We start from the raw sequence: 25,763 nt of genomic DNA, 5'->3' as shown, positions 1-25,763 counted from the left end.
TCAGAAGTGTAGAATACCTGGATAAGTGACAGAGCATGAGGAACACTATGAAGCAAAGCGATAATTATGCTTTCAAGGTACCAAGGTAAATGGCTGCAAAGAAAGCTGTGTCTCATGAATATTGGTCTTTGCACCATTTAACAGAGTGCGCAGGTGGACAGTGAACACAAGCCCTATAAGCTTCATGCCCTGCACCCATTAAGTCCTCTTCTTTTGATGTCCTGACAGTAATCATGTATTGCTTGTTTGGTTGTTCTACAGGGAAAGTTCTATCTGGTTATTGAGGAGCTGAGCCAGCTGTTCCGCTCCCTTGTGCCCATCCAGCTATGGTATAAATACATCATGGGAGATGATCCATCCAGCAGCTACTTCCTAGGTGGCATCCTGATCATCCTGTATAGTCTTTGCAAGGCAAGTACCACCTCATTCAGTAACCTCTAATGGAGCTGTAGCAACAGCAGAGGAAGAAGCACAGCTGAAGGGAACAAATACACTTTTTGATTGTTGCTATCACTACCCAGGAAGGGAAGCTGCAGCAGCTGGGGACACCATGTGCTTTAGTTGCCAGAAGCATTTTGCTTCACCAGTATGTTGCATTAATGAGCTAGGGGAAGATCTGTGACTACTCATGTAGTGTTGCATCAGGCTTATGAGGTCATTGCTGCTTTTTAATACCTTTCTGTAAGGGCTAGAGGAGAATTGGAGTGGAGTCTTGGGGGACCAGTACTGGGAAGAGATGTTAGCTGCCTCCAGACTTCTAGATGCAGCACTGAAAGGAAGGTTGCAGACAGCAGAGTGTTTCTCTCAGCCTTCTTCTGTCTTTCAAGGCAGGGTAGGTACTCTGTCACTCACAGTACTGAGTGCAGCAGGTGGAAAGAAGGTCATCCAAGTCCTGCCTAGATAAAACAGGTTAGTTCTGGCCCTATCCTAGGTCCTGGTCTGGCTGATACAAGTCCAGGTTCTCAGTGGTAGAGACAGGAATAATTAATGTTTACTCAAAAATAAGAGTGTTAAGAGCACAAAGTCTACCTGTACAATTGTAAATTAATATCTATGACTTAATTAGAAGAGTCCCGAGTCTGAGATCTAGAAATAGTTGAACTTCTAATAGTGTGTATTGAACCCTGCCTAGGGGCAGAGCAGTAGCTGAAGTAAACAATGATCCACCCATGTTATCCATCCCTCCAAGGAAGGCCAAGCAAGTCAAGCTTGCTGCAGCCCTGATACCTGTCTCTACCTAGGAGAAAGGGGCTATGGCTTTGCAGAAGCAGACTGAAAAACAGGGAAGAGAATATATCCGAGCTGAAAACAGCTGAAAGGGGCTAATGGATTGCTGAGCAATGCTAAACTATAGCTCTTATGTGACACGTGGCTGCAGTTGCAGCTCTATGTTATATAGAAATGGGGCAATACAAGCCCTGCTGTCAAGGAATTTACTCTTTTTCAAGCAAGATAGGCAGAGGAGGTCACGGGAAGTGAAATGACTTGGTCACAGCAGGTCTGTCATCAAGCCAGAAATAGAGCAAACGGTGCCAGGTTAGAAGGCATATGAGACCAGTATAGTTCCCTGCACACCCATCCATTCTCTCAGCTGTATGTTTCCTGCTCTTTGCTGTGGGAGAGAATTGTTGCCCCTTTCAGAGACATCATTGTCTGGATCTGCTCTAGACAACAGTATCCAACCCTTCCACGCCCTTCTGGCTTTGGAGGTCAGGTATACAGATCACTATTACAAGGACAGATTTCAAGTGATCTTTCTAGTATCCCTTCTTACAAAAGTTACTGAACACCTGGAAAAGGGATGCTCACTTGCAGTTCCACATGCCATTTCTTACATCTGGACAAGTCCTCAGAGCATGGGGAAGCAGTGGGGCTGTCTGCTCCTTGGAGGAAGGGGAGCCAAGCACAAAAACACAGCTAGCAGTGCCCAGCCCTGCAGCACCCAAACAAGGCAAGCAGGGCGAGTCTGGAGGCAGTAGCCAGGTTCAAAGAGTCCAGATCCTCAGGTGGCAAGGCAGGTCCAAGATAAAGCCAGAACATCAATCCACAGGTCACAATCAAGTCTCATGAAGGCAGCCAGGGCCAAACACAGCCTAACAGTTGCAGAGTATAGCCATAGTGAGACAGGCTCAAGGCAAGAGTAGGAGGTCACTCCATGCACCGGGGTATCTGTATCAGTGGGATCTATAGCTAGGCACAAGCATGGCTGTGACCAAACTGGAAACCAGCAATTGTATAGCACAGCTCAGAAACAAGAGGCCTCCACAGCTGAGTATAAATAGAGTTCCTGGGCCCATGGGCACGGATTGTGGGTAGAGACCTCAGGTGAGGCTCATCAGGACCATGAAGGCCTATTAATGTACTTGGAGCCCTGACATACAGCTGCAAGCAGTTCTTTCTGGGTTAACTTGACATTTCTGTACTATGAAGTTTAGTATCTTTATAGGTAGTGTTGTGATGATGATCTAGATTGGAAAAGCAAGCATGTTCTGAAAAGTTCTGTTTATCTGTTATTTAGAAGTTCCATGAGAAGAGGACCGCTATTTACTGACCTTGAGTATAACTTAGGACCAGGACTGGGGCATACTTTTGTGAAAGTACCTTGGCTCCAGCCTGTACCTTCAACATACATGTTTCTTTCTTTAATTCATCTAGTTCATCAGAGGTGTAAATGGAGGGACAGGCCAGCTGAAGGGTGATAGGCTCAGGAACATGTCCCAGGTCATTGTGTGGCAACTGCTTACTATCTCATATGTGTCCAGGTTAGGATTAGACCTCTGCATGGTAGAGACTTTGTACGGAAGTGGGAGCACACTCTTTCAGTACAGTTCATGAAATACTAGGTGTGTGCATCCCATTTACGATCACAAGAGCTGCAGGTCTAATTCCTTGTGTGAGACACTGAAAATATACCCAAAGGAGTCCACATTAGCAAAGCCACAAACCACATTAGAAAAACCACAGAAGCCAATTTGGCACTCAGGCCTTCTGTGCTCCTGGAAAAAATCCAGGGCTCAGCTAGGGCTGCATCCCCTTTCTCTACACAAAGGGCAGGCTCCACTTTCAGAAGGTTGTATGTAGTGCAGCTGATGGGAGCCATCTTGCTGTCTCTGGACTTCATAAACATGAACCTCTGATTTTGGCAAAGAAATCCCAGATTTTCATCAATAAGGGCATCCAGGTCCTATTTTTTTCCCTATCCTGAACAGAAGCACTCACTGTCTGTGAACCCAGTTGTTGCAATCATATTGCTAGAAAGATGACTGATGCAACATAGACTTCAGTGCATGGGGTCACAAATGGATGTTAGTCTACTGAAACATATATCTTTTGGGGGTACAGGAAACTCCAGAGGAAGTGAAATTGAAGGGGGGAAATCGACACAGTGGGAGGAGACATCAAAGCCAGAGCAAATGCATTACAAGTTACACTATAAGCAAAGCAACCAGGGAAAGCTGTGAATTGGACTGTGGAAAAGAGCTGATCTCTATCCTTATGAGAAGATAAAAAGTCTGTAGTAGTCGGCAACCTCAAGTGCTAGTTGCTGACTGGAAGCATTACTGGAAGGACCCTGGGAGCCTTTTTACGTGCTGACTGGAAGCATTATTGGTGCCTTCATTTGATTCCACATCTATTGCACGATGATCTCATTGGCATTCCCTGCAGTGAGCCCACTTAATCATGCTAACCAAAAAAACAAAAAAAAAGAAAGCCAACTCCAGGCATTCTGATGCCTTTGTACCAATTGTCCACTGCAGTTCTGCATATTCCGCATCACATCTTGCCCTGCCCTCCTAGCTGCTTCTCACTTAGATGGGTTAGAAATGGAAAGGTCCTGTTATGTCATCTGGCCCTTCTCCCAGCTAATGCAGGGCTGTTCTTTGCACAATCATTTCTTCATATCTTGTCTAGTTCATAGTGGTTTTTTTACCTGTGTTCTGCCAGAAAATAGGGAAGGTGAACCAAATTAGGTTTTCAAGCTGTTTTCTCTTTTATTAGTAGTACTCTGTCTTCACTTTAAGAATGCTGAGTGTCTCCTCTCTTGCTCAGTCCCTTGATATTTGTAGGCAGTTTATCATCTTTTCCCCCCACTTTTGTATTCTGCTCAGCCAAGCTGTAAATATTTATGTCTTTTAGCCTCTTTTCAGAAATCATTTTCTGCAGGCTCATATTCTGCCCTTCTCTGAACTGCTTTTAGTCTTTAATGAGGAGCCCAGAATGAGTGCTGCTCACCAGATGCAGTTACATCATGATTGCTGGGCAATAGGGAGAAGCGGGGAAGAAAAGGACCTGGTGTTGCCCCTGCTGTTGGCCATTTTTGGGCATCTGCAAAGTACCAAGTGCTGAAAACTCACTCCCTTCGTGGCATGTGAAGTTCCTCACTCTTCAGACAGATGGGAGCAACCTGGCCGCAGTCCTGCTTCTGAGTCCTCAGGCCGTTCTTCTCAGTAGCATTTAATCACTGAACTCTGTTAAATCACTCTCTGCAGCAGGACAGGCAATTCCCACTCCTTCTTTCATAATACCGTCTGGGCTCTGAAGTGTGAAGCTGTGTGACAGAGCCATACAGACCCGGAAATCCCCCTTTTCCCCAGAGGCTGAGGAAACCTGTTTTCTGCCTCTCCCATGTGAAAAGACTGCCCTTCCCCCTTTCTCAAGCTGGCCACAGTGTTTTCTAACCTCACTTCTGATGATCTCATGCACTCGGTTCTCAGGATGGGAATGGGTCCATTTTAGCCCTTTCCAACGTAGTGGGGCTGGGGAATTACCCTACCACAACCCCTTGATGTCTGCTCCTCTTTCTGTCCTGTAAAGTCCCTGGTTTGCAGTCCATTGTTACTAGAGCTTTTTTGGCTGCCCTTTTCCACTGTCAATTCACATTTATTACATATTTCATGATCTCCATGAAATCTTTTTTGGCACAATTGTTACGTAGGATCCTTGTTCCCTCCAACTATCCATTTGGAGACACCGTTTCCTCAGTTTCTGGCACATGCATACACACACACACACACACATTTTGTGAAAAATATGTAAAATGGAGTGTCTTTCTTGCAGTCTTTTGATATCTGTGGTCGTGTGGGAAGTGTCCGGAAGGCACTGAAGGTCCTTTGCACCCCACAGGTAAGTAGCCATACATATTACAGCAGTTTCATAGGTGGAATCTTGTTACTATTGAATGATGGAGTTGGAAGTTCCTCAGTGTATCAGGATCACAGAATAAAATGTGTTGTCCCATGGCTGGGCAAGCTGGTGTCCCTTGTCAGGGATGTTAGGAACCTTTTCTGATGTCTGCCCTGTCCCAGCTATGGTAAGAGATTGTTGCTAGTCTGGCTTGTTTTGTCTGATTGGAAGCCCTGTGTAATATGCACTAATCCATTGAGGCCAAAACAGCAAGAAGCTGACAAAACTTTGTAGTACAGAGTGTGAAAAGACTTTAAATAGAAGTATGTAGTGCCTGATGTGCAGTGACATTGAAAGACACCCTACAGTGCACAGAAATTATCCCAGATACAGCATTATACAGTACTGATAGTTAGATCTGTTGCAATGAAATACTGTGACTTATATTGTAAAATGATAAAATCAACGACTGTAGAGGAAAGGAACATATCATCATAGAAGTCTGTTAGAGCTTGCCTTGCTTATTCTGTGGGCTTGGGCGGGTCATTTTTCCTCAGCATGTTTCCATTTCCCCTATTACTCTTATAATAGGAGAAGCAACATTTACCTTCCACATATTTAAAAAGAAAACTGGGAAGCCTGTGGGTGCTGCTGCTGTTATTCTTTCTTCTATTGTCTAAGTTGCTAATAATAATACCTCCCACTATCTAAACACCTCTTCAAATGATGCTGAATTAATCCTTTCAGCTCCCTGTTGAGCTCATTAAATTTCATTATCATTGCTCCACAAGTGGAGGCACTAAAAGATGGAGTCAGCTCGAGGGGAAAACAAAACAGAGAACACAGCTCCAGACTCCCTCTGTTCTGTGTGCAGGTGCCCAAATCTCCCTTCCCCATACACAGTGACATAATACTACTGTCCTTCCCAGGCCGTGCAGGGAATCTGGGTGTGAAAAAGTGTATGCATGCTTAGCCACAAACTAGAGTGTCTTCAAACCTTTGACACTGGGGTTTTTTTTCCATCTCTACTTAACAGACGTATGGTGTTCGTGCTACCAGCCAGCAGTGCAGTGAGGCAGGTGACATCTGTGCCATTTGCCAAGCAGAATTCAGGGAACCTTTGATCCTTATGTGCCAGGTAAGACCACGCCAGATTCCCCCACTGGCATTCATTTGGTTAACTTCTGCAGCTGGGAAGAGGCACAGTTAGCCTAGGTACTTCTAAAATCCTTTGCTGGGTCTTGATCTAGGTCCTAGTGGATATTTATGGCTTTCTTCCAGATAGTCAGTGATTCATGATAGCTGAGCCACCCTTCAGGGGCTGATCACAGCTATTAAGATGGAAAAGACCAGCCCTGTAGTTCAGGGACTGCCAGCTGGCAGTCCAGATCTTGAATCTAGAATGCGAGACATTTTTATCTGACCCCTGGGGAGACTGGCTAGTCAATAGGCCAACCAAATCACGAGCAAGTGCTGTGAGAGGGGCATGGGTCCAGAATGAGCCTGACAGGGTGCGTGAAGACTGGTGCAGCACCATGTAATCATGGTCTGGCCTCTGAACACCTGGCCAGGAATAAAAGTAGTTCTGCATGTCAGAGTTGGTCACCACTGCCAGTCACTGGGAATTGTCCTGTTTCTCATTTGGCAAACACTGGCAAAACCTAGAGCTTAAGAACAGCATGCTCCGAGCAGTGCGGTAGATCCTAACATGCCACACTGCCATGGGTTCTGTTGCTATATCTATCAGAGGCCAGCTGAAGGCATTGCCTTGTAGCAAGGCTGGTGATGCTGCATCAAGATTTTCTCTTTAGTTGCTTGTAGCTTGGGTCAAGCTTTGTCTGTTGTGGTTGAAATCCTGGAGACTGTCTCTGGCTGATATGCGGGTGTGTGCAGGAAAACCTTAGGCAGAATAATTGTGGGAATTGGTGGGATATATAATCTCTTGTGATATCAAAATAAAGCTCGAGAGCCTTTTTTTGGAGAGCCTTAACATTCCCGTGCTTTGTAACAGGGTTATCAAATTAAATCAAGTATGTCACCTACGCATCAAAAGTGCCTTTTACTATGCCTGTGAACATCTGTGCAGGTACTACCAAGCTGCAAGCCCCAGAGAAGCTATCTTTGTATATGCTGATCAGAGTTGAGATTTTTATGAGTAACATTTCTGCTGACTCCACATGTGCTGAGGACATCTCAGCTTCTTAGGGCTTCTAATATTCCCTTCTTGCCCTATTCCTGTTCTTCAATTCTGGGGCTAGATGGTGGTGTGTGCTGGGCAGCCGTCCTTCCTCATCTCTGTTTGTACCCAAGGCAGGCTGGAGGGAGAATCCTGTCGTGGCTCAGCATAGAAACAAGAGGAGAAGATAAGGGGTGAAAAGTGACATTTACAGAGAAGGGGAAACTGGGACACTGAAGCTAGTGACTAGGACTGGGTGATGTGAGCAGAAAAAAGCAAATGAAGTTAAAAGTACGGGGAAGAAAGGGGGTTGTCTGAGCAAAGTAAGGAATTTTAAAATAACCCAGGGAATTGAGGATGGAAACATGGTAGAGAAAACCCTCTCAAGTACTTTGTTAGCCCAAATGTTGTAGGCCTTTTTAATGTTTCTTTCTATTGCTATATTAAGAGACAGAGTAATATATCATTAGCCTTGTCAAACTGATATACTAGTGATGCTGGGATATTTCATATCACATAAGTACTGCTAATCAGCTGCATTCTCCACCTGAACTTGAATCGTGACTTGCTCCCATGGCTGTCCTATTGAGTGTGCACGCTTGGTGGCAAGATGAGACCTCCTTCCCTCATCAGGATGATGCCCTTTTCTCTCCACAGCATGTGTTTTGTGAAGAATGCCTCTGCCTCTGGTTTGACAGAGAGAAGACCTGTCCTCTTTGTCGTTCTGTCACAGTAGAAACCCTGCGTTGCTGGAAAGATGGCACCACCTCTGCTCATTTCCAGGTGTATTAAAACCAATACATGCTGACAAATGGATTAACACATGCAGAGAGAAGAAAAAGCTGGAAAATCTGGTGATCCCATGCCCCTATTTAGTTGCCTGTGGATTTGTTGTCTTAGTCTTTCTTCCAGCGCTATTTCTGCAGGAGCCAACAGAACAATTGTTAGTAGCCAAAAACTTTATCCTCAAAGGCAAGAAAGATGTGTTTTGTATTATGGCAAACTCCATGGCTAAGCTACAGCCAAGATTTTTTCTTGAACTTACATAGTTATAAACTGCTTGAGATGTTTCCTTTTTTTCTGTCATTTTAGAATAGATAAATACTGCATGTATAAGGCAAGTGTACCATGAATTGCATGTGTATAACCTGATACACTGGAAAAAAGCTGTTTTCCTCTGGCTCAGACCACTCGTGAGATTTTTCACATTAAATGGCCCTAGCTTCCCTGAATCGGTAACATCATAGAATTACGTTGTTGCTGTTATACTACCTTGGAGAACTCTCCCAAAACAGTGCTTCAGAACCTCGTGCCTGCAGTTTATTTGCGGCTGGAGCAATGTCATCTCCCAGCAGCCGTTTTTTTTTGCAATTGATTCCACAAATTGCACGTGTTGTCATCTTAATAAAATCTCTAGAACCTGGGAAAGACCATGATAGTGAAGCTGGAAATGACACTTGCTTTTCTTGGGAACGTTTTTCCTCTTTAACTTTCATGACCAGACTTTCTGATTTTCTAGCATATGGGGAAAACAGTGGGAGGCAGGGAGAGATTAAAGTCAGGTTTGGTTTGTCTAGGTGAAAAGTCAAGAGCATCTCACAGATTCGGGTACCTCTGCAATATGCTCCTCAGTGCAGCCACTCGAGGCAAGGCTTACTGGCTTCAAAAACCAGTGCCACTCAGCATCCAGTACCTGCCTGCGTCCAAAACCAGAAGAAATGTGCTCGCTCAGCACTGAGCCCAGACAGCACTGCTGATAACAGAAACGGTGGGGCATCAGCATACAGGGCCTCCTGGAGAGCCTGGGTTTAGTGAGATTTAACAGCTTGAGGGCAGAATTGCACAGAAGCAGCTGCATTGCTTGAAGAGCCAGCCTGGTTTATACACAAAATGGAAAATCCACCTGTGATGGTGGAGGCTTTATTGTAACACTTCTGCTTCCAAAAAATCCCTTCCAGGAGACACCTTATATGTTTAACAGGAGAATTAACACACTTCATATTGCCACAATTTCCATCTCTGCTGAGGGTGCTGCAGAGGCACTTGCATGCAAATGGAGTTGCTGTTTGTTCTCTGGAGCTTTTTCTTTCACTAAACAACGTCCGCTTTTTGCTGTGCACCCAGAGAAAGTGCCTCATTAGGCAACTGTGGCATCTTCCATGCTCATTACTATGGAAATGGCCGTAAGGTTACAATCCCACTTGAGTGGATAATCAGGAAGAACTGTACCTGGGGGAAATGAGCCTATGTGTATGTACTGACTGCCGCCTTCCCCTCCTGCTGTGAAACTCCACAGGGAGAAGAATTAAAGCAAACAGGAGCTAATGGTAACAAGATTAAGGCTCAACATTTCTTTGGAAATAATAGTTCAGTATGGCTAGAGGAGAAATGATGAGAGGCAGAGCCTGAGCAGGGAAGATAGTCCAAATCTGGCTGGAGAGGGACAGGGAAGTACAGGAGGAAAATCTTTACTTTCCAGAACAAAGTGACTTGCTTCTTGTCAAATGGATCCCATGAAAGTGGAGAACTAAGCCAAGGAATCCAGTGGCTATCTCCAATGGGAATAGCCATTTTGGGATGGGGGAAGGCAGTTCAGTAAGGAAGGAAGCAAGGTTTTCAGTGGGCATAAAAATGTTGTATGTGCTAAAAATAGTCTGGTATATTCTCCAGGAAAAGGGAAAATTACTGATTCTGTGGGCAGGCAATTTATGAAGGGTTTCAGTATCAGTTTTCAGGGCAATGCCAATTGATTAAAAGGTTAGTTGTATCTGCTTTCAGAATGTTTGAAAAGCCACTCCTGATTGTTTTTCTAAATGCTCCTGGAAAATACCTATGGAGAAGTATATGAAAAGGTCAACATGAGCCTAACACTACAGCTAGCATTAAGATACACTGTTTCACAATTATTTCTTTTTTAATTTGGTTATAAGGAAGGAAGGCAATCAAAGGGAAAGTATGGGGAGTATTTGTTATGTTCTTATAGTCCTTTTCTTTTTTTTTCTTTATCAAAAGTTCTTTACGAGTTGGCAGCGTGACGTGCTACTCAGATCCCTCAGTGACAAAATGCAGCACTGCGATCCATACGCGAAGGCCTTCGCTGCAGGCACAGCCTTTTATCTGAGAGGGCATGGGTGCCTCGGATTTGGTGGGCCATCCTGTGCCACACTTCTCTGTTATTGCTAATTAGTGCTAAATAGAAGGTGAAATTTTATGCTGTGGATATTTATTCTACTGGAAGCATAACAAAGATCATCTTCAGTCCTGCAAGAGAAAGAATTTACTACAGGCTGCTATTATACAGCCGTTGAATTAAAACATCCTTCAGTCCCTATTCTTCTGGCCTGGATGCTGTGGAAGAAACAGCTCGGTGCTGCGAGCCATCTGTCCCACCCATCCTCCTCGGGTATGGTACAGTGATGGCTTTGTGAGGCAGGACAGTGCTACCCTCTCCTAGAACATGACATTTGGGCCAGAAAACATGCAGGGGAAAAATTCCAGTTCTAATGACAACTGATGAGAAACTTCTGTGGGTTTCCATGGGAAAACAGCTAGGGTTGTGCAAAGAAATTATTCCTTCGAATTTCAGAAAGGAAATAAAAACCGGAGCCTTTTTTCACCATTGAACAGTTATTTTTCTTTTTTTTAATAAAGTCATTATAAATATGTACAAAGAGTCTCAGCATATGAAATTCCTTTTACAAAAGAGAGAAGCCACATCCAACCATAAACAGGAGCCTTCATGAACTCATATCAGCAGTGAGCATATGCTTTGCTCTTGCTTTGGTGAGGGTGGAAACTTGCACAGCGACTCTGCAAGAGTTTACATCCAAATAGTACTAAATCAGTAATGTGCAAGGAATTGTGTGTTCACTGCATTTCATCTGTTTTATTCTGTTAGCAATGCATCTGGGAGCAGACTGGAAAATTTAGTCCTAAGGACTAAAGGTGATGGGAAGATTTTTTCTTGTGATAAACTGTGAATTGATTGGAAAGGTTATGCCGTGAATACCCATGAAAACTAAATCCCATTGTAGTTGGTTTTGCTCTCTACTTAGGTGGCATCTGTAACTAATAATGGATGTAACTAAAAATGGCAGTTCAATACCCAGATGCTTTCAGTGAATATTTATCAAGCTCCAAAGTAACTTTCTGTAAATATTAAAAAAAACTTGTGAAATTCAAGTACTCAAGTATTCATGTAGAGTGAACACTGACAAAGTCTCATTGGAGTTACATGAAAATTCACTCTTGTATTCAAATCTTGTCAGAAAAAAATATTCACTTGTGTTGTATTTTGTAGTTTTTAAGTTTCTCTTGCAGATGGGGAATGGAAATTCTGCAGCTTTAACTGGAACAGTCAGCTTTTTCCCGCAACTGCTAAGGGCAGAGCTGTTGTTTGGAAGACCTGAGTGGGGGAGTGTGTTTGGGTATGTGCTGATGGCGATTCCTGTTACGCAGATGGCGCGTGGTTCAAGCCAGCAGGATTGGCAGAGGGAAGAAGCACAGGAGTGTCTTACGCTGGGAACAGGGATATATACCTGTACTCGGGGCAAAGATAGCTTTTGGAATGAAAGGGCTTGTGCATTCAGCCCAGGACAGAATTAGGAGAACCAGCATGCGAGAATTCCTCTCTTCTGTTCAGACTAGCTGATATACTAGTGTTTTCCTAAGGAAGTTCAAGTCCCATGTTACTCAGACTTCCCTAGGCTTCTGGAGTTTGAATGAACACAGCCCGTGTCTCCTGACCTTCAGCTCAGCACACAGCAACCAGTGGCTTGCAAAGTGTTACACAAGAATGAGGCTGATTTGGAAGCTCGGATTCAAAATTGAATTTGCTGCAAGCAAAGCCGCTTCTAAGAAAAGTTGTGGAGATATTGTTCACCTGTTGTGGTGGTAGAATATAGCCAGGAGGTTTTGACATGGACAAAACCTGTGGGTCCAGGATTTAATTTGGAGCCACAGATAGTTTATTACATATATCTCAGACTTCTGTCAAGATCACGGGCAGATGTTTTAAAACCATTTGTAGGAAAATTAAAATTAAATATTAAACCAGACGTACTATTCTGTCCGCATAATGAACCACTTTGTACATGGTAGCGCAGTTTTTCAGAAGGGAAATACCTCCTTCTGTCTTGCCTCCCCATTCTCCTGTGTCCTGTGTCCTCACCACCTCCAAGTGAGATTCTCCTCTGCCTGCTCAACCTACGAGATTACAGCAATAGCAGCATTTAACCAAACTGTTTCATCTTAGGAGGCAGCAGGGAAAAGTGCCTGATTCCAAGGGGTACATGGACATAGAAATGACACCACTTTACCCAAATGTGTTCATAATAAATTCCATTAGAAAGGATTGCTTCTGCTTTTGCAGTGCATTTAAGACCCTTATAATTTTAGCGTGGTATAGAGACAAAGCAAATTCACAAATCAGATTAAACTGATTTAACAAGAGTTTCTGATTTAAGTAAATTGCTTTAGTAATGGGCTTAGCTAAATTAGGGCAATTTCTGCATGCCTACATGCTCTAAAACAGAAGTATGGTGGGTTTCTCATTCCTCATCACTGACAACTCATTGATTTTGGTGATTTGCTGTATGTTATTATTGGGTGATGCCTCTCCTGGGCACATGGAAGTGTATGACAGCAGGGTTGTTCCCATTCTGTATTTTTTTACGTACTGAAAATAAATTGAAGAGAGAAGAGGAAGGAATCTGGAATTAACGGGCTAAATTCTGTCCTGGGTGTAACCAGCTGTCTCCATGCAGGCAGCGGTGCTATCCTAGAATTAGTTAAGTCAAAGGACTTATTTTAACAGGCAGGAGGAGAGAAGCTGATTAGTAGTCCACACTAGGCTGTTTTTTTACTTGAAATATGAAGTTCCAATATGTGATGGGAGCTATCTTGGTGGAGTGCTGCTTTAAAAATTAATAAAGACTTTCCTCACAGCCACATTATGCGGCGTTCTATATAGACTATGATCTCATAACCTCCTCCTCTGGCTTGCACACGCACCGTCTGCTGAAACCTAAGATGAGGTCTTTTTTTTTTCATTTAGAGAGCACTCCCCAGTCTTCACAGAGTCGCAACTGCGAAGCTAATCAAAATCAATGACTTCTTGGCTGCTGTGAAAAAGAAAAAGAGGAGCAAGAGAGAGGAACTGTGCTGGTTTCTTACCCGTTAGTACGGTACGGAAACCGCCCACCGTCTCACACAGCTGTTGTAATACAGTACAAACAGCACTAGGGGAGTATACAGCATGTTTTACCAATACAAACATCAACCAGGGTTAAATCAGGTATTTTAAAAATGATAAAAACACCCCTTGTCAAAAATGGAGGCATTCAAGAATAGCAATTATACCAGAAAATGTAAGGCTTTGACAAATACATATCCTCTAGTCAGTAATTCGATTTATGTACAGTGAATGCTGGCTATAAAGCGCTGGCAAGCTGCTGCTCCAGCAAAGCTTGCTTGACCCAGCAACTAATAGATGAAAGTCTCCAAAACTTAACCCTCGGTTCACACTAACCATCCAGTTTAGAACTACAGAAGTGAAGTAAATCAGGACTAAAGCAGGATTTGGGGTACTGGACCTGCTGTTGTTTACACTTGGGAAACACGATTGATTTGGTTGTTGTTTCATGAGAATACCAATGGACAGCATGTGTCTTCTAACATTTTTGCTGAATATTAGGAACCACCAAGGAGGAGACTGGTCCCCTGGGAGTTCTTTTTGGTTTTTTTTTGACAGAAAAGCCTGTCCCTGGAGCGTTAGGACTGAGGGAGATCAACCAATTGCTTTGCTGCTGCGGTTGAACCCTGATTTAAGGGGCTTACTCTATGGTAAGGACAGAACTTTCTTCCCTTTTCCTTTGCTGTGCTGTTTCAGGGGAAATGCCTCTTTGGGAAAAAAATGCTACGAGAAGTCTCAGGGCTGCAGACCCAAATAGCCGGTGTGGCAGGAGAACCGATGGCAGTGCAAACTGCATGCACCCAAGATGCAAGGGAAGATGGGAATAATGCCTATTCCAGGTGAGGAGTTTATTAAACATTCAGAACTCGGGAGCTAATAATTGCTAAAGGGGAGGAGTATGCGGGAGAGCCCTCTCTCTTGCACCGAGAAATGTAAGCCAGCTCCTATGCCGGACGGCTTGTCACAAGCCTGCCTCTGTGTATGTGGGGTGCACACACAGGGTGGGGCAAGGTAGCGTAGGGGTGGAGGGAAGACCTGCGGACTGCGTGTCTTGTGTAGCAAAGTTACGCATCCAGTCCTCCTGATCAATTATTTTCTGTTCAAATTTGACTTGTGCAATACCATACGCACAATTTCACTTCCTCATGTGAGCAATTTGTAGAAAGTTGTATTTTTAAGGCTATGCCTGATCCAGCAGTCACTAATCCAGCACTTGCAACACTGCTGAAACCAGCTGAGGCTCCTCCTTTTGACAGAAGAATTCTTACTTATTTCAGTAAGAGACTGAGCCAGGAAGGAGTACAAGATGCCGAGTTATTATTAAGCATCAGACCAAAAATTGTAGGAAAATTGTTTTATCGGTCCCTGTGGTTCTGAGACCATCCAAACTCTTATCAACAGACAAACTACACTTAGCTACATGACCCCTCCCAACACTGCACATAATATAAAGTAGGGCAAGGTTCTTCATTAGGAACAATTTGCTCTTTCAGCATAGCCCTTTCTGCTGTTTGTGAATTGACTTGGATCAATAATACCCATGAATATGTGTGCAGGGGCCCAAAACACATTGGTGAATATTTGATAAAGGGAGAATTTTGCTTTTAGATTGCTTAGAAACATTTCTCCTGCAGTAATGAAAAATGAAAGGTTTGACTGGGACACAGTGGCCACTCGGCTTGTTCCCTGACCGGGTGAGGGTGAGGAAGTATTTTAAAAAGACAAGGAGCCAAACTTCCTTTGGAAATCTGGTTCTTAACATTCCCCCCTTGGTGGGGTATCGATTTTCTGGTGCAAATATCTGAAGCTGGGAAAAATGTTTCTAAAAAACTGTGCATAATAATTACTGTAAAGAGCATCCGGAAGGTATCCTAAATCTGACAGGTAGTTTTGGCTGCAAGGAAAAAAGTGCTCAGTACTAGACTGAAAAAAGCCCTTTGACTTCGAAGGACAAGTTCTGTTGTCCCCCAGTCCATTGGTTAGCCTAGATACAGTTCTCTTCCCTGGTTCATAGGATTTGAGACTGCTTAAATCACCATCTAGGAGAATGCCCAGCTCCGGAGCTGTAGGAATTTCTGCACTCGCAGACTTTGACATGTACACTGCAGTGAAAAGAGCTGGTGTGTCTTTGCCGCCTCAGGGAACGCTGCTTCCCAAGCTCCGAACCATCAAAACAAAAAGAACTGCCCCAAAGAAAATTAGTTTTAGAAAGTTCTGGGCTAGATTATTTGTTTTGTCTTAATTTATGCAGAGATTGAAGGAAAGAAAAAAAATAGCACCTTCTCAAGAAGTATTAATTTTGTCATCTTGTGTATAAATATTAATAACCAAAATAGATTTTTCCTTGTCCCATGTTTCAGAACATCCTCTTGGGGAAACTGTAGCACCACAGAGAGGCAGTTTAGCCCCAGACAAATATTAAATGTAGCACCAGAGAAACTAAAGTCGTAAGAAAAGCTTATCTCACCTGGTGCTATAGCGCTTAATATATACACACACAAACTGTCTGTTGTCCAAGCTGCTAAGCACCTGTTCCCCCCCACCACGGCTAGGGCATGCCCATTTGGCAGCAAGTTTGGTCTCTCAAGATACTACTTAACTCTGGATGTATACATTATTTTTCATCCCGCTGCATTGAAAGGAATGTTTATGTTGCCATAAACAAGGTGCAGTGGAGAAAATGCTAGCATTACAGCAAGGACATCGCTAATCTTTTGACTCAGACTGCAGGAGCATGAATGCTCAGACCACCATCATCTACAAGGAATGTTGCTTACGTTCTCAACAAGGCATGCACATTTTAACGTATGCATACAGGAGGGTTTACATTCTTCTATATATAAGCATGTATGTGTCTCTGTTTTGCTGCTGGGCCCTTGAACAGCTCCTTCTGTGCAAATCCTTCTTCACATTGCCCAAAGCACTTCCAACATCTTCCACTTCTTTCTTTATCTCCACTCTTCACAGCTGCTGCTCAGGCTCTGGATTCCCTGTAGGAAAAGGGGAAACAATTTTCTCCAAGGGCACAGGGTTTTCTCCAGCCTAAGAAAGCAAAAGAATTGTGTTTGGTTTTAATTATATTGATGCATTGGTTACAATAAAAGCTTCTTTTAAATTTATGCTTGAACCCTCCTGCTAAATTTACTGACAAGAAGAGGTATATAATTTATGGGGAGGATGGTTTTGTGGTTCAGCACAGGAGATTACGCCTTTATCCCTGTGCTACCGCAGGATTTCTGGCGAGCTCTCATTTTGCAAGGCTCGTTCTTTTGGGTGCTCCATCTTCATTTACACCATGTTAACAAAAATGTTAAACTTTTGGAGAAGCCATTAATTTTGTTACAGGTATGCAATGGGGCGCATTGAGGATCACAGGAGACTGGAAGAACTCACTCATTCCTGGTACTGCTACTGATTACATTTGTGGCCTTGGGCAAACCACTCCTTTCAGTTGCTACTGTAAAATGAGGGCAGTAATAACTTATTTGCCTCACAGGTGGGCTGCAAGCCTTAATTAATAAAGTGCTCAGAGAAAGGCACCTATCTAAGTGCAAATTAGCAGGAGATGTGCCCGAGGGGCATCTACTATGAAATTCCCATTTCCCGCATTTATACCTAGGTTTGTTGATACCAGCATTTGCTGGGATAGATCCCATCTTTCAGACTGTGTTGTCTAGTTCGCAGAGACTGTGACAATGAGCGATCTTATAAAAACCTCAGTGGAGAAATCTCTGCTGGCCTTCTGGATGAGGTGATTTCACGGGGGTGGGAGAAAGGAGGGGGGAGTAGCTGACTATGCAACTGCATCAGCTATGAAGTCAGAGTGTAATTAGGGCTGGCAAACAGCTTGTGAGCAGATTCTGATCTGCATTACTCTGATGTAAACCCAGAATTGCTTCCCTTCCTTCTGTAGCACTACCCTGTTCGTGCCAGCGTGAAGGTTATCACAGTCCAGTGGCACTGCCTCTGAGACGAAACCTCCACTGTGAGAAAAGCAGGCAAATTCTGGTGCTGCAACCAACTCTGAGTAACCTAGAACGTCTCTGGTTCAGCCTCAAAAGGTGCAACTGTATCTGCTTTATCGCAGTTACTGTCAGCTGCTCAAGCTGCTGCTGTGCACAGGATGTGGCAATTACAACCTCTCCTTCCCTCAGTCTACAGTCTTGTTTTCTAGTTTTGAGGAATCTGGAGCAACAGTGCAAATAGCTTGGAGGACTTAATGCCAGAATGAATCATCCAGACTTGAAGCACGTTTTCATTTGTCTTGCTGTGATCAAGGCTACTAGCTAGCCACGCAGTTTCTGTGGCTTCTGTATCTGCATGCACACAGACTTTCACAGATGCACCCGCTCTCTGGAAGTACTGGAGGTATTTTCAAAGGTTTTTTGCAGAGCGACTTAGTGTTTTGGCAGAGGGAAATAGGAAAGGTGTTCACTACTTGAGAGAGTACGAACATAATACCGGCTACACAAAGACAACAGAGCACAGACTGTCAGTAATCAGCTGTCAATAAGTAGCCCGGAGGTTGAAATGCACCCCCCCGCTCAGCCTCCTGGCCTGCCTGCACAGGAGACAGACCTCCCCGCAGCCCCCGCTCCTACACGGGCCTCCTGGCATCTCAGCACCACTGCACACTCAGGTCTAGGCCAGCGCCAAGCACAGGCAGACAGACAGCGCCACGGGTTTCTCTAGACTTGTGAAACACCACGAGGAGGAGATTCTGGGCATCTGCACTTCTCACACAAGATGGCTTTACAGAGAGGTCTTCAAAATCAACCACATGGGCGCTGTTGGGGAGAGAAGGCAGGGCACAGCCTGAGCGGCATGTAGGGTACTGAGAAACGGGCTGGCAATATGGAGGGAGAGCCTGCGATGTGGTTGCTCACACTCAAAGAGGTGAGATATTTACACAAGTTACACTCGAATAAAGACTTCAGGAGCTGATTAAAGGATTTCCTCCAAAGCAGAAACATTTAATGCTTATTTATTATTTCTCCTGTAGCAGTACTTCCGATCGCCAGCTATGAACCCTTGTCCTACTGTGCCATCTATGGCCTGCAACAGGTCATCCTCGGTGTCATTATATTTTACAAACTGTCTCTCTGTGTCGCTTAACGTATAGAAAATCTATAAAAACCTGTAAAAGTTGATAAATCCTGGAATGTCTTGAACTCTGAGTGATAAATCTGCTCTGGGGCAGGCAAAGAGCTCAGCACAATGTTCATGCATCTCACGAGCCCTACCCTATTCTAACAGCTTAAATGGTTCTTAAGTTTTGCATCAGTCTCGTGCTGGCCTTCTGCATAAAGGTGAATTTCATGGAAAGAATAAAAGAGAACCCCAGAATCCTGGCCTTCAGCCCATCTTTCAATAAAACAATTTTGAATATCCTAGGCTGTGTTAAAGCCGTTTCTGGGTGCATATTGGCTGCATTGCCAGTATCTGACTCATTAATGGAATATACTTTGAGCCAAATTCTGATCTCATTTACAGCACTGTAAATCCAGGGCAACCCAATTGACTTCAGTGGAGTTACTCCAAATTTCCCACAATAGGCACTCAGCAGATAGATCAAAATTTGGTAATTTGGGTCTGAAAAACGCTGAGGAAAGCCAAACAACATCCCATTTGTAATACTGGGGTGGATAGTAAGTTGGAAAGAGTGCCAGCATATTCCCTCTGTAGAGCCGCTGAAAAATGGTTTATTTTACGTGCCATTCGTACAACGTTGAAACTTCGGGGAGAGGGGATTGTCCACTATTATCAAGATTTTTCATTCACTTATTAAAAAAAAAAAGGTAGTTATAGCTGAGTTCCTATATGAAAAATGTGGTGTCTATTGAAAACATGGATTGAAGTGATGAAAAAAAAAATCACTTGCTTTGGAATTTTTCATGGAAACCAACATTCCCTTTGGTGATGTATCCCTTTCTTCCTTGTCATTGAGGGAGATGCAGATTTTGCTCAGGAAGTTGCTCTTACCCATTGAACCTATTAAGCCATAAGGTTGTGAGATGACAAATGATGTTGGCTGATATTTGCAAAACCATCTCAGCCAGCCTCGACACATCCCATCGCTTTTAATAGATAAGGCATCTTGACTTGAGCTCTCCAGCCTTAAATCCTACAGTTTTATCACGTCGCTTGCTAGGCTGGTGTTTACCAACAAAAGGAAAGCTGCTCTTCCCTGGGATACTAAGTAGGATGAACATGAAATGACTCAGGTAGGGGGGTCCCTAGTCTCATCTCAGCATTTCTTTGACTAATCTTTATTCAGAGACAGGATGCAAAGCCATGCTCGGGTGCCACCTGCATAAAGCCATAGGAGAATCTGAGCTCATGTCCCCTAAAGCACTTGGCAAAAGGAGTCCTGCTCACGGCTAACGTGTCAGCATGTAACTTCTTGATTTAAATGGATTACACAGGCGATTCAGCTGGCACACATTCCACTCCTAATAAACAAAATAACAGTTATTGATATATTTAAAGAAAAAAAAATTTCAAGTGCTTGGATTGCTAAGGGAAAGCTCGAGGCAGGGACAAAACAAGGCACCGTCACGAAGCAGCAGGTTAATGAGAAAACAAGGGCTGGGCAACAGCCCTGTCAAATTCCCAAGCAGCCTGCATCCATGTACACTCACACTTCATTAGCATCTCTGTGGGAGATGAAAGGGTAACTTGGAAGACCAAAAAACAATTAGCAGGGGGGTCAAGAGGTAAGATGAAAGAAGAGCAGAACCTACTAGGGAAGAACTCGGAAGAACGGTGTGTCCCGAATATCTTAGCACAGGAAGATCAAGGAACCAGACACAGTAAAGAAATATGTTGGGGCTCCAATCTTTCCAGAAAGCGGCCTGCTTGGACATAGCCTCCCTGCAGAAAGAGGTGTTTCTGGACTGCTGTTTATTTTTTAAAACTCTGCTGCTTGTTTATTATTAAAGTTAATGTTGAAGGTTTTCCTTGTGCAATTTAACTGTGAAACTGGGGCAAGGGTGGTGGGGACCTTTGGCATTTTTGAGTAGGATGCCTGCCACCAGGAAGAGCAGACTCCTCCTTCCTTAGTTATCCAGGAGGATAAACAACAGTGTTTGCCTCTTTGTGTCAGGGATGCATACAGGGTGCAACATGCTGAATGTTTATCCTCATGCAAAACTGCAACTCACTGCTGAGCTAGTCAGCTTAGCCCTGTGCTAGCTGTACTGCCTCTGGTCCTTAATTTTCTTTGCACTCCTGCACAGCTCAGTGTGACATCTCCAGAAATCTTATCAACCCAATTTTAATACAGATAATTAACTGCACTGAGGCTTTGGACAGAGTGGCTCTGCATGAACCTTGCAGCAAACAGTGGGGGAAATTACTGGCAACACAGTGGGCACAGAATCAGGCTGGCGAAGCTGGCAGGGACAAGTAGGGTTTGATTTTAATACACTGCCACTTCTGAACTAATAGAGCGAAATACAAGTGACACTGTATGCCAAACTGGCACATGACAACTATACTTCACGCCCTGGTTGGATATTTCAAGGTGATGTCAGATTATATATTATAAAACTGCCATTTGTAACGCATTCATCCCCAGATCCCAAGCATGGTCCACAGATACAAGTTGGTCACATGCAGCGGTCCTAATCCTGCTTTCACTGCCATCACCTAGGGGCTGAGAGAGCAGGCGAAGTTCCCTGGTACACAGGATTATTCCCTGAGCTGCATTGTTGTGTAAAGCCACAAGGACCTGAGGGAACAACTACCAACTTTCTTCCTCAGAAGTAGTACATACGCTCACAGCAGCCGATGCAAAATGCTACTACCGCTTGAAAAGAGCAGGAGGGGAACTTGAGTAGTAAGCCAGGCCGAAACTGACCTTTTCCTCTATTCCTTCTGCAACCACCAGATCACAAGACAAATGCTGACTTTGCAGCACATTTATTAAGTGTACAAGTTACTCTCCTCTTATGAGCTGTTCTATGAAATCCCAAGTTCACAAGTGCTCAGAGCCTGGACTTTCCATCTTGTTGCAGAACAATGTTATTATCACTGCAGAGCGTCTCTGAGGATGGCAGGTAGACAGCTTTTGTTCATAAATACTCTGCTGAGTTAATAAAACACTGCTGTCTTACCACATCTCCAAGACTAACCCAGCTCACTGCACTATCACTTGGGCTCTGAGACACTGCAGATAATCAGGTACCTCAACTGGTGCGAGCAAATTATTATTCAGGATGAATAGAAAAGATTCTTAATGGCAAAAATAACCCAGAAAGTAATTATTCTGGGGTTGCACTGTATTTTCATCTGCAGCTTGGTCACTTGTGCCTCAGAAGCTTGCCAGGAGTCAGACAGGCCAGCCTGCTGCACATCGAGGCAACAAGGAGACTGTTCCTAGCTTGTTATTCTCCCACATCTGGCCTCTTTATCCCTGAAACTGCTTCACATCACACACAAGGATCTTCTTTTCAGAGACTTACATTTGTATTTGTGTCCATGAAGCCCCTGAGCATTTGGAGGCAGCTCAGCATGTCCTGTCTGTGGCAGCCTTTGAAGCTGTGAGGAAGGACTGTGCATGCTGAAGGAGCTCGCCTCAGCTGTGTTGAGGATAATGCTTTCCTCTTCTACAGTGTCTTTATCAAAGCAATTTATAAGCAACTGGTTATTGTTGGGCCTGAAGTGCAGAAAGCAGGATGGAGGTGAGGGCTCCACAGAGTCAACAGCAGAAGAGATGGGAATCAAATTTAATATCTGCCTAAGCAAAGCTATGCAAATCTTCACAAAAACTAAAAATCCAAACAGCTTTGGCCTCACGGGATTGCCAGGAAGCCTGGGCTGAACGTGTGCACAGATCCACGGGGCCAGCGAACAGTCTCTCTCTGTCAGCCCTTCTCACCTGCCACCTTCTCTGTGCAGGATGAAGTCCCAGACTGGGCAGGCAGGAAATTCCCCAGCGTGTTAAGAAAGAAAAGGACACTTGAGACACTACATAAGGGAGATCACTGCAGTTCCCCCTTGGATTTTGACTTTTTTTGAGCTCAGAGAGGCAAGCAAGAAAACAGGTGGGTTTTCTTCCAAACACTGCAATCAAACTTGCCACAAACTGACAGGAAGGGTAAGAAGATCTGTAAGCTCTGCTCCTGACCACAGTCCCACAGCAATAACTGCTTCCCCACACCACTCACACTACCCTCTGCCAGGGCTTTGCTGGGCACAGCTCTGCAGGCACCATCCCAGAGCCTCATACCTCTGAGCTGGTGATTTTATAGAAATTGAGGCTTTGATTCATCAAAAAAGCAGGTTTGTTCTGCTTTTGTTTTCAAAGAAACCTTTCCAAAGGTAACCAGCTGAACCTCCTGACAGATGCACCAGTTGCAGCTCAGAGAGACAAACAACAATGCTCCCCCCCCCCCACCTATGTGTACACACACACATGCAGTGCAAACACACAGACCTGCTGGAAAACCTTATTTTTAAACTCTCGTGATAACCATACTTCTTCTCCACACTATACATATTTAATGGAATTTCATGCACCTAAAAAGCATGCGAGACATTTTGCAATGCAAGACCTGATACCTGACAGCCAAGGTCTGGCCCAAGAGTTCCAAAGAGCCCTGTTAAGCTGAAATTGTGCAAGGTCGGTGCACTATCAGTGACATCTTTCAACTGACTTTAAGCTCTCTTCTAAACCCTGTCCGAGCTAGCGGGATACGAGTGCATGCTGAAAGTTAGACAGGCACTTAAAAGTCTTCCCTGAACACAGACAAACACCAGGGGACATGCATAGGTATCATTTAAAGCACCCAAAATAGCAGCCCTTGCCCCTCATGTCTGTGGGGAGAAATTCATGTCCCAAAGAGCACTTCAGAGTACCCAAAATCCCTGATCTGACCCCACATATGCTCAGTATCCCTGCATGCTCCCAAAGCTGAAGGTGCAGAGCTGTCCCACCAGCCCAGGAGGTGTCACCACGCTGACAACAAGGGTTGCGGGCCCAGGTATATCCCATTTCCCCACTGCTGGTTTGCTCGGTGTCTCTGGAGCACAGTAGGGGCTCTGAGAACCAGCAGTAACGGGGCTTGGATGCTTTTCCCTGGCTGGTGGCTTGGGACTCCCCTTGGGAAAAGCCTCCGGCACTGGGTAAGGAATTATCCAAAACACAGAACCAGGCACAGCCAGCCAAAGCCCCAGCCTGCCCTGCCAGATGGTCCTGTGGGGAAATCCCACCACCCAGGGACCTTAGTGATGGGTGCCCACAGCACCTATGGGTCTAAAGCTTGCCAGGGGATGGCAGGACACGGGGGAAGTTCCTCCACTCACAAGAGGGCTGGAGAAGGCTTGGCAGGCATGGGTGTGTGGGGCAAGCATCCTCCACCTCCCAGGGCCAGCAGTCAGGGCAACGCTGGACCTGCTGCAACCCTTGTGGGCCACCCCATGCTGCTGCCGCTGGCCCACGGGGACGGTAGGCTTGCTCAGTGTGGGCATGGAGCTTAAAGTGCCCCCTGAGAGTACGGATGACTTGGGTGAAGGAGAGGCACAGGGCTGGAAGCCCTGAAAGTTTGGAGAAGGGGAAAGGGGGCGTTTGGGGAGTCCTGGGAAAGGGGAAAGGAGAAGGAGAGAGGGTAGAGGAAAGGAGAGGGAGAGGAGAGGGAGAGGAGAAGGAGAGGAGAAGGAGAGGGGAGAAGGAGAGGGGAGGAGAGGGGAGAAGGAGAGGGGAGGAGAGGGGAGAAGGAGAGGAGGAGAGAGGGGAGAGGAGAGGAGAAGAGAGGAGAGGAGGAGAGGAGGAGAGGAGCGGGGAAAGGTGATGTGGCTGCCAGCCCGGCGGTACCGGCAGACCGGGGCTCCGTGCGCTGCCGCCATCACCCGCCGCAGCCCGGCGAGTACCGCGGACAGCGCGCTCCGCCGTGCCGGGCCCCGCTGCCGGCCCCGGGTGCCGCGCCGAGCCCCCCCGGCCGCCCCGCCGCCCCCGGCCCCGCCGCCGCGCCCGCTCCCCGTGCCCCGGCGCGGTGCCGACCTGTTGCGCGTCCCGCCTGCTCCCCGCTCCGGCCAGCGCCCCTCTCGCCTAGAGGCTCCTCCTGCGGCTCAGCCAGGCCAGCGCGGCCGCGGGCGTGAGGGCGCACAGCAGGCACAGCACGGCGGCCAGGCGGCGGCCGGCCCAGGGGCCGCGGCCCCGAGCCTTGCGCCGCGCCGCCCGCTGCTCCAGCTCATCGCCCAGGCGGCGCAGGCGGGCGGCGACCAGGCGGGCGGCGGCCGAGGGCCGTGCGGCGCGGCCGGGGCTGCAGGGGCAGGGCGCGGGGGGGCCGCCGTGCAGCGCGCAGGGGCACATGGCTGCGCCGCCGCTCGCCGCCGAGTGCCGCGGCGTGTGCGGGCGGGCGGGCCGGGGCGGCGGCGGGCGGGGGACGGGGGGGTTACATCATCCCCCGCGGGGCGGCGCTCGGCCGCGGGGAGCGGGCGGGGGGGGCGGGCGGGGAAGGGGGGCAGTTGGGGGGGGAGCAGCGGGCGGGGGTGGGGGACAGTTGGGGGGGGGGGGCGCGGAGGGTGGATGGGGGGACGCGGGGGGGCGGAGGGAACCGTGTGTGTGTGTGGTGGGACGTTCCGGTGTCTAGGGGTCGTGTGGGAGTTTGGTGGGACAGCACGGGGATGGAGGGACAGTGTGGGGACGCAGCTGACGGTGTGGGGACGAAGGGGCAGCATGGGGCTGCAGGTGACAGCATAGGGCTGCAGGGACAGCGTGGGGCTGCAGGTCACGGCGTGGGGTTGCAGGTGACATAGTGGGGCTGCAGGGGACTGCGGGGATGGAGGGGCAGTGTGGGGCTGCAGGGACAGTGTGGGGCTGCAGGTCACGGCGTGGGGCTGCAGGTGACATCGTGGGGCTGCAGGGGACTGCGGGGATGGAGGGGCAGTGTGGGGCTGCAGGGACAGTGTGGGGCTGCAGGTCACGGCGTGGGGCTGCAGGTGACATCGTGGGGCTGCAGGGGACTGCGGGGATGGAGGGGACTGCGGGGATGGAGGGGCAGTGTGGGCTGCAGGGACAGTGTGGGGCTGCAGGTCACGGCATGGGGTTGCAGGTGACATCGTGGGGCTGCAGGGGACTGCGGGGATGGAGGGACAGTGTGGGGCTGCAGGGACAGCGTGGGGCTGCAGGTCACAGCGTGGGGCTGCAGGGGACTGCGGGGATGGAGGGACAGTGTGGGGCTGCAGGGACAGTGTGGGGCTGCAGGTGACAGCGTGGGGCTGCAGGGCACGGCATGGGGCTGCAGGGACAGCGTGGGGCTGCAGGGA

General features: G+C 46.6%; 2 protein-coding genes across 8 annotated transcripts in view; one reads left to right on the top strand and one right to left on the bottom strand.

The window, feature by feature from the left end:
* The window catches only part of RNFT2 (ring finger protein, transmembrane 2), a 33,469-nt gene extending 22,550 nt beyond the window's left edge, over window positions 1-10,919 (top strand). For 5 of the 6 annotated variants that reach the window (XM_056351145.1, XM_056351155.1, XM_056351164.1 and 2 more), the window contains 4 exons: window positions 262-411; window positions 5,059-5,124; window positions 6,161-6,262; window positions 7,958-10,919. In XM_056351145.1, the coding sequence (XP_056207120.1) occupies window positions 262-411; window positions 5,059-5,124; window positions 6,161-6,262; window positions 7,958-8,092 (453 nt within the window). In that variant the 3' untranslated portion in view covers window positions 8,093-10,919. The remainder of the gene's footprint in view (window positions 1-261; window positions 412-5,058; window positions 5,125-6,160; window positions 6,263-7,957) is intronic. The other variant, XM_056351173.1, reaches the window with a different exon arrangement.
* On the bottom strand, window positions 10,287-24,844 carry HRK (harakiri, BCL2 interacting protein). Of its 2 annotated transcripts, none has more exons than XM_056351212.1 (2): window positions 24,496-24,844; window positions 10,287-16,535 (listed from the first exon to the last, which is right to left on the bottom strand). In XM_056351212.1, exon 1 carries the CDS (start codon window positions 24,805-24,807, stop codon window positions 24,544-24,546), a length of 264 nt encoding a protein of 87 aa, XP_056207187.1. In that variant the 5' UTR covers window positions 24,808-24,844; the 3' UTR covers window positions 10,287-16,535; window positions 24,496-24,543. The 2 variants fall into 2 exon arrangements, with proteins under 2 accessions (XP_056207187.1, XP_056207195.1); XM_056351220.1 differs by having other exon boundaries at window positions 10,287-16,483.
* Between the last annotated feature and the right edge of the window lie 919 nt (window positions 24,845-25,763).

The sequence above is a fragment of the Falco biarmicus genome, chromosome 1 (genome assembly GCF_023638135.1).
Source record: "Falco biarmicus isolate bFalBia1 chromosome 1, bFalBia1.pri, whole genome shotgun sequence".
NCBI lineage: Eukaryota > Metazoa > Chordata > Aves > Falconiformes > Falconidae > Falco > Falco biarmicus.
This window is presented reverse-complemented; position numbering and strand designations above follow the sequence as displayed.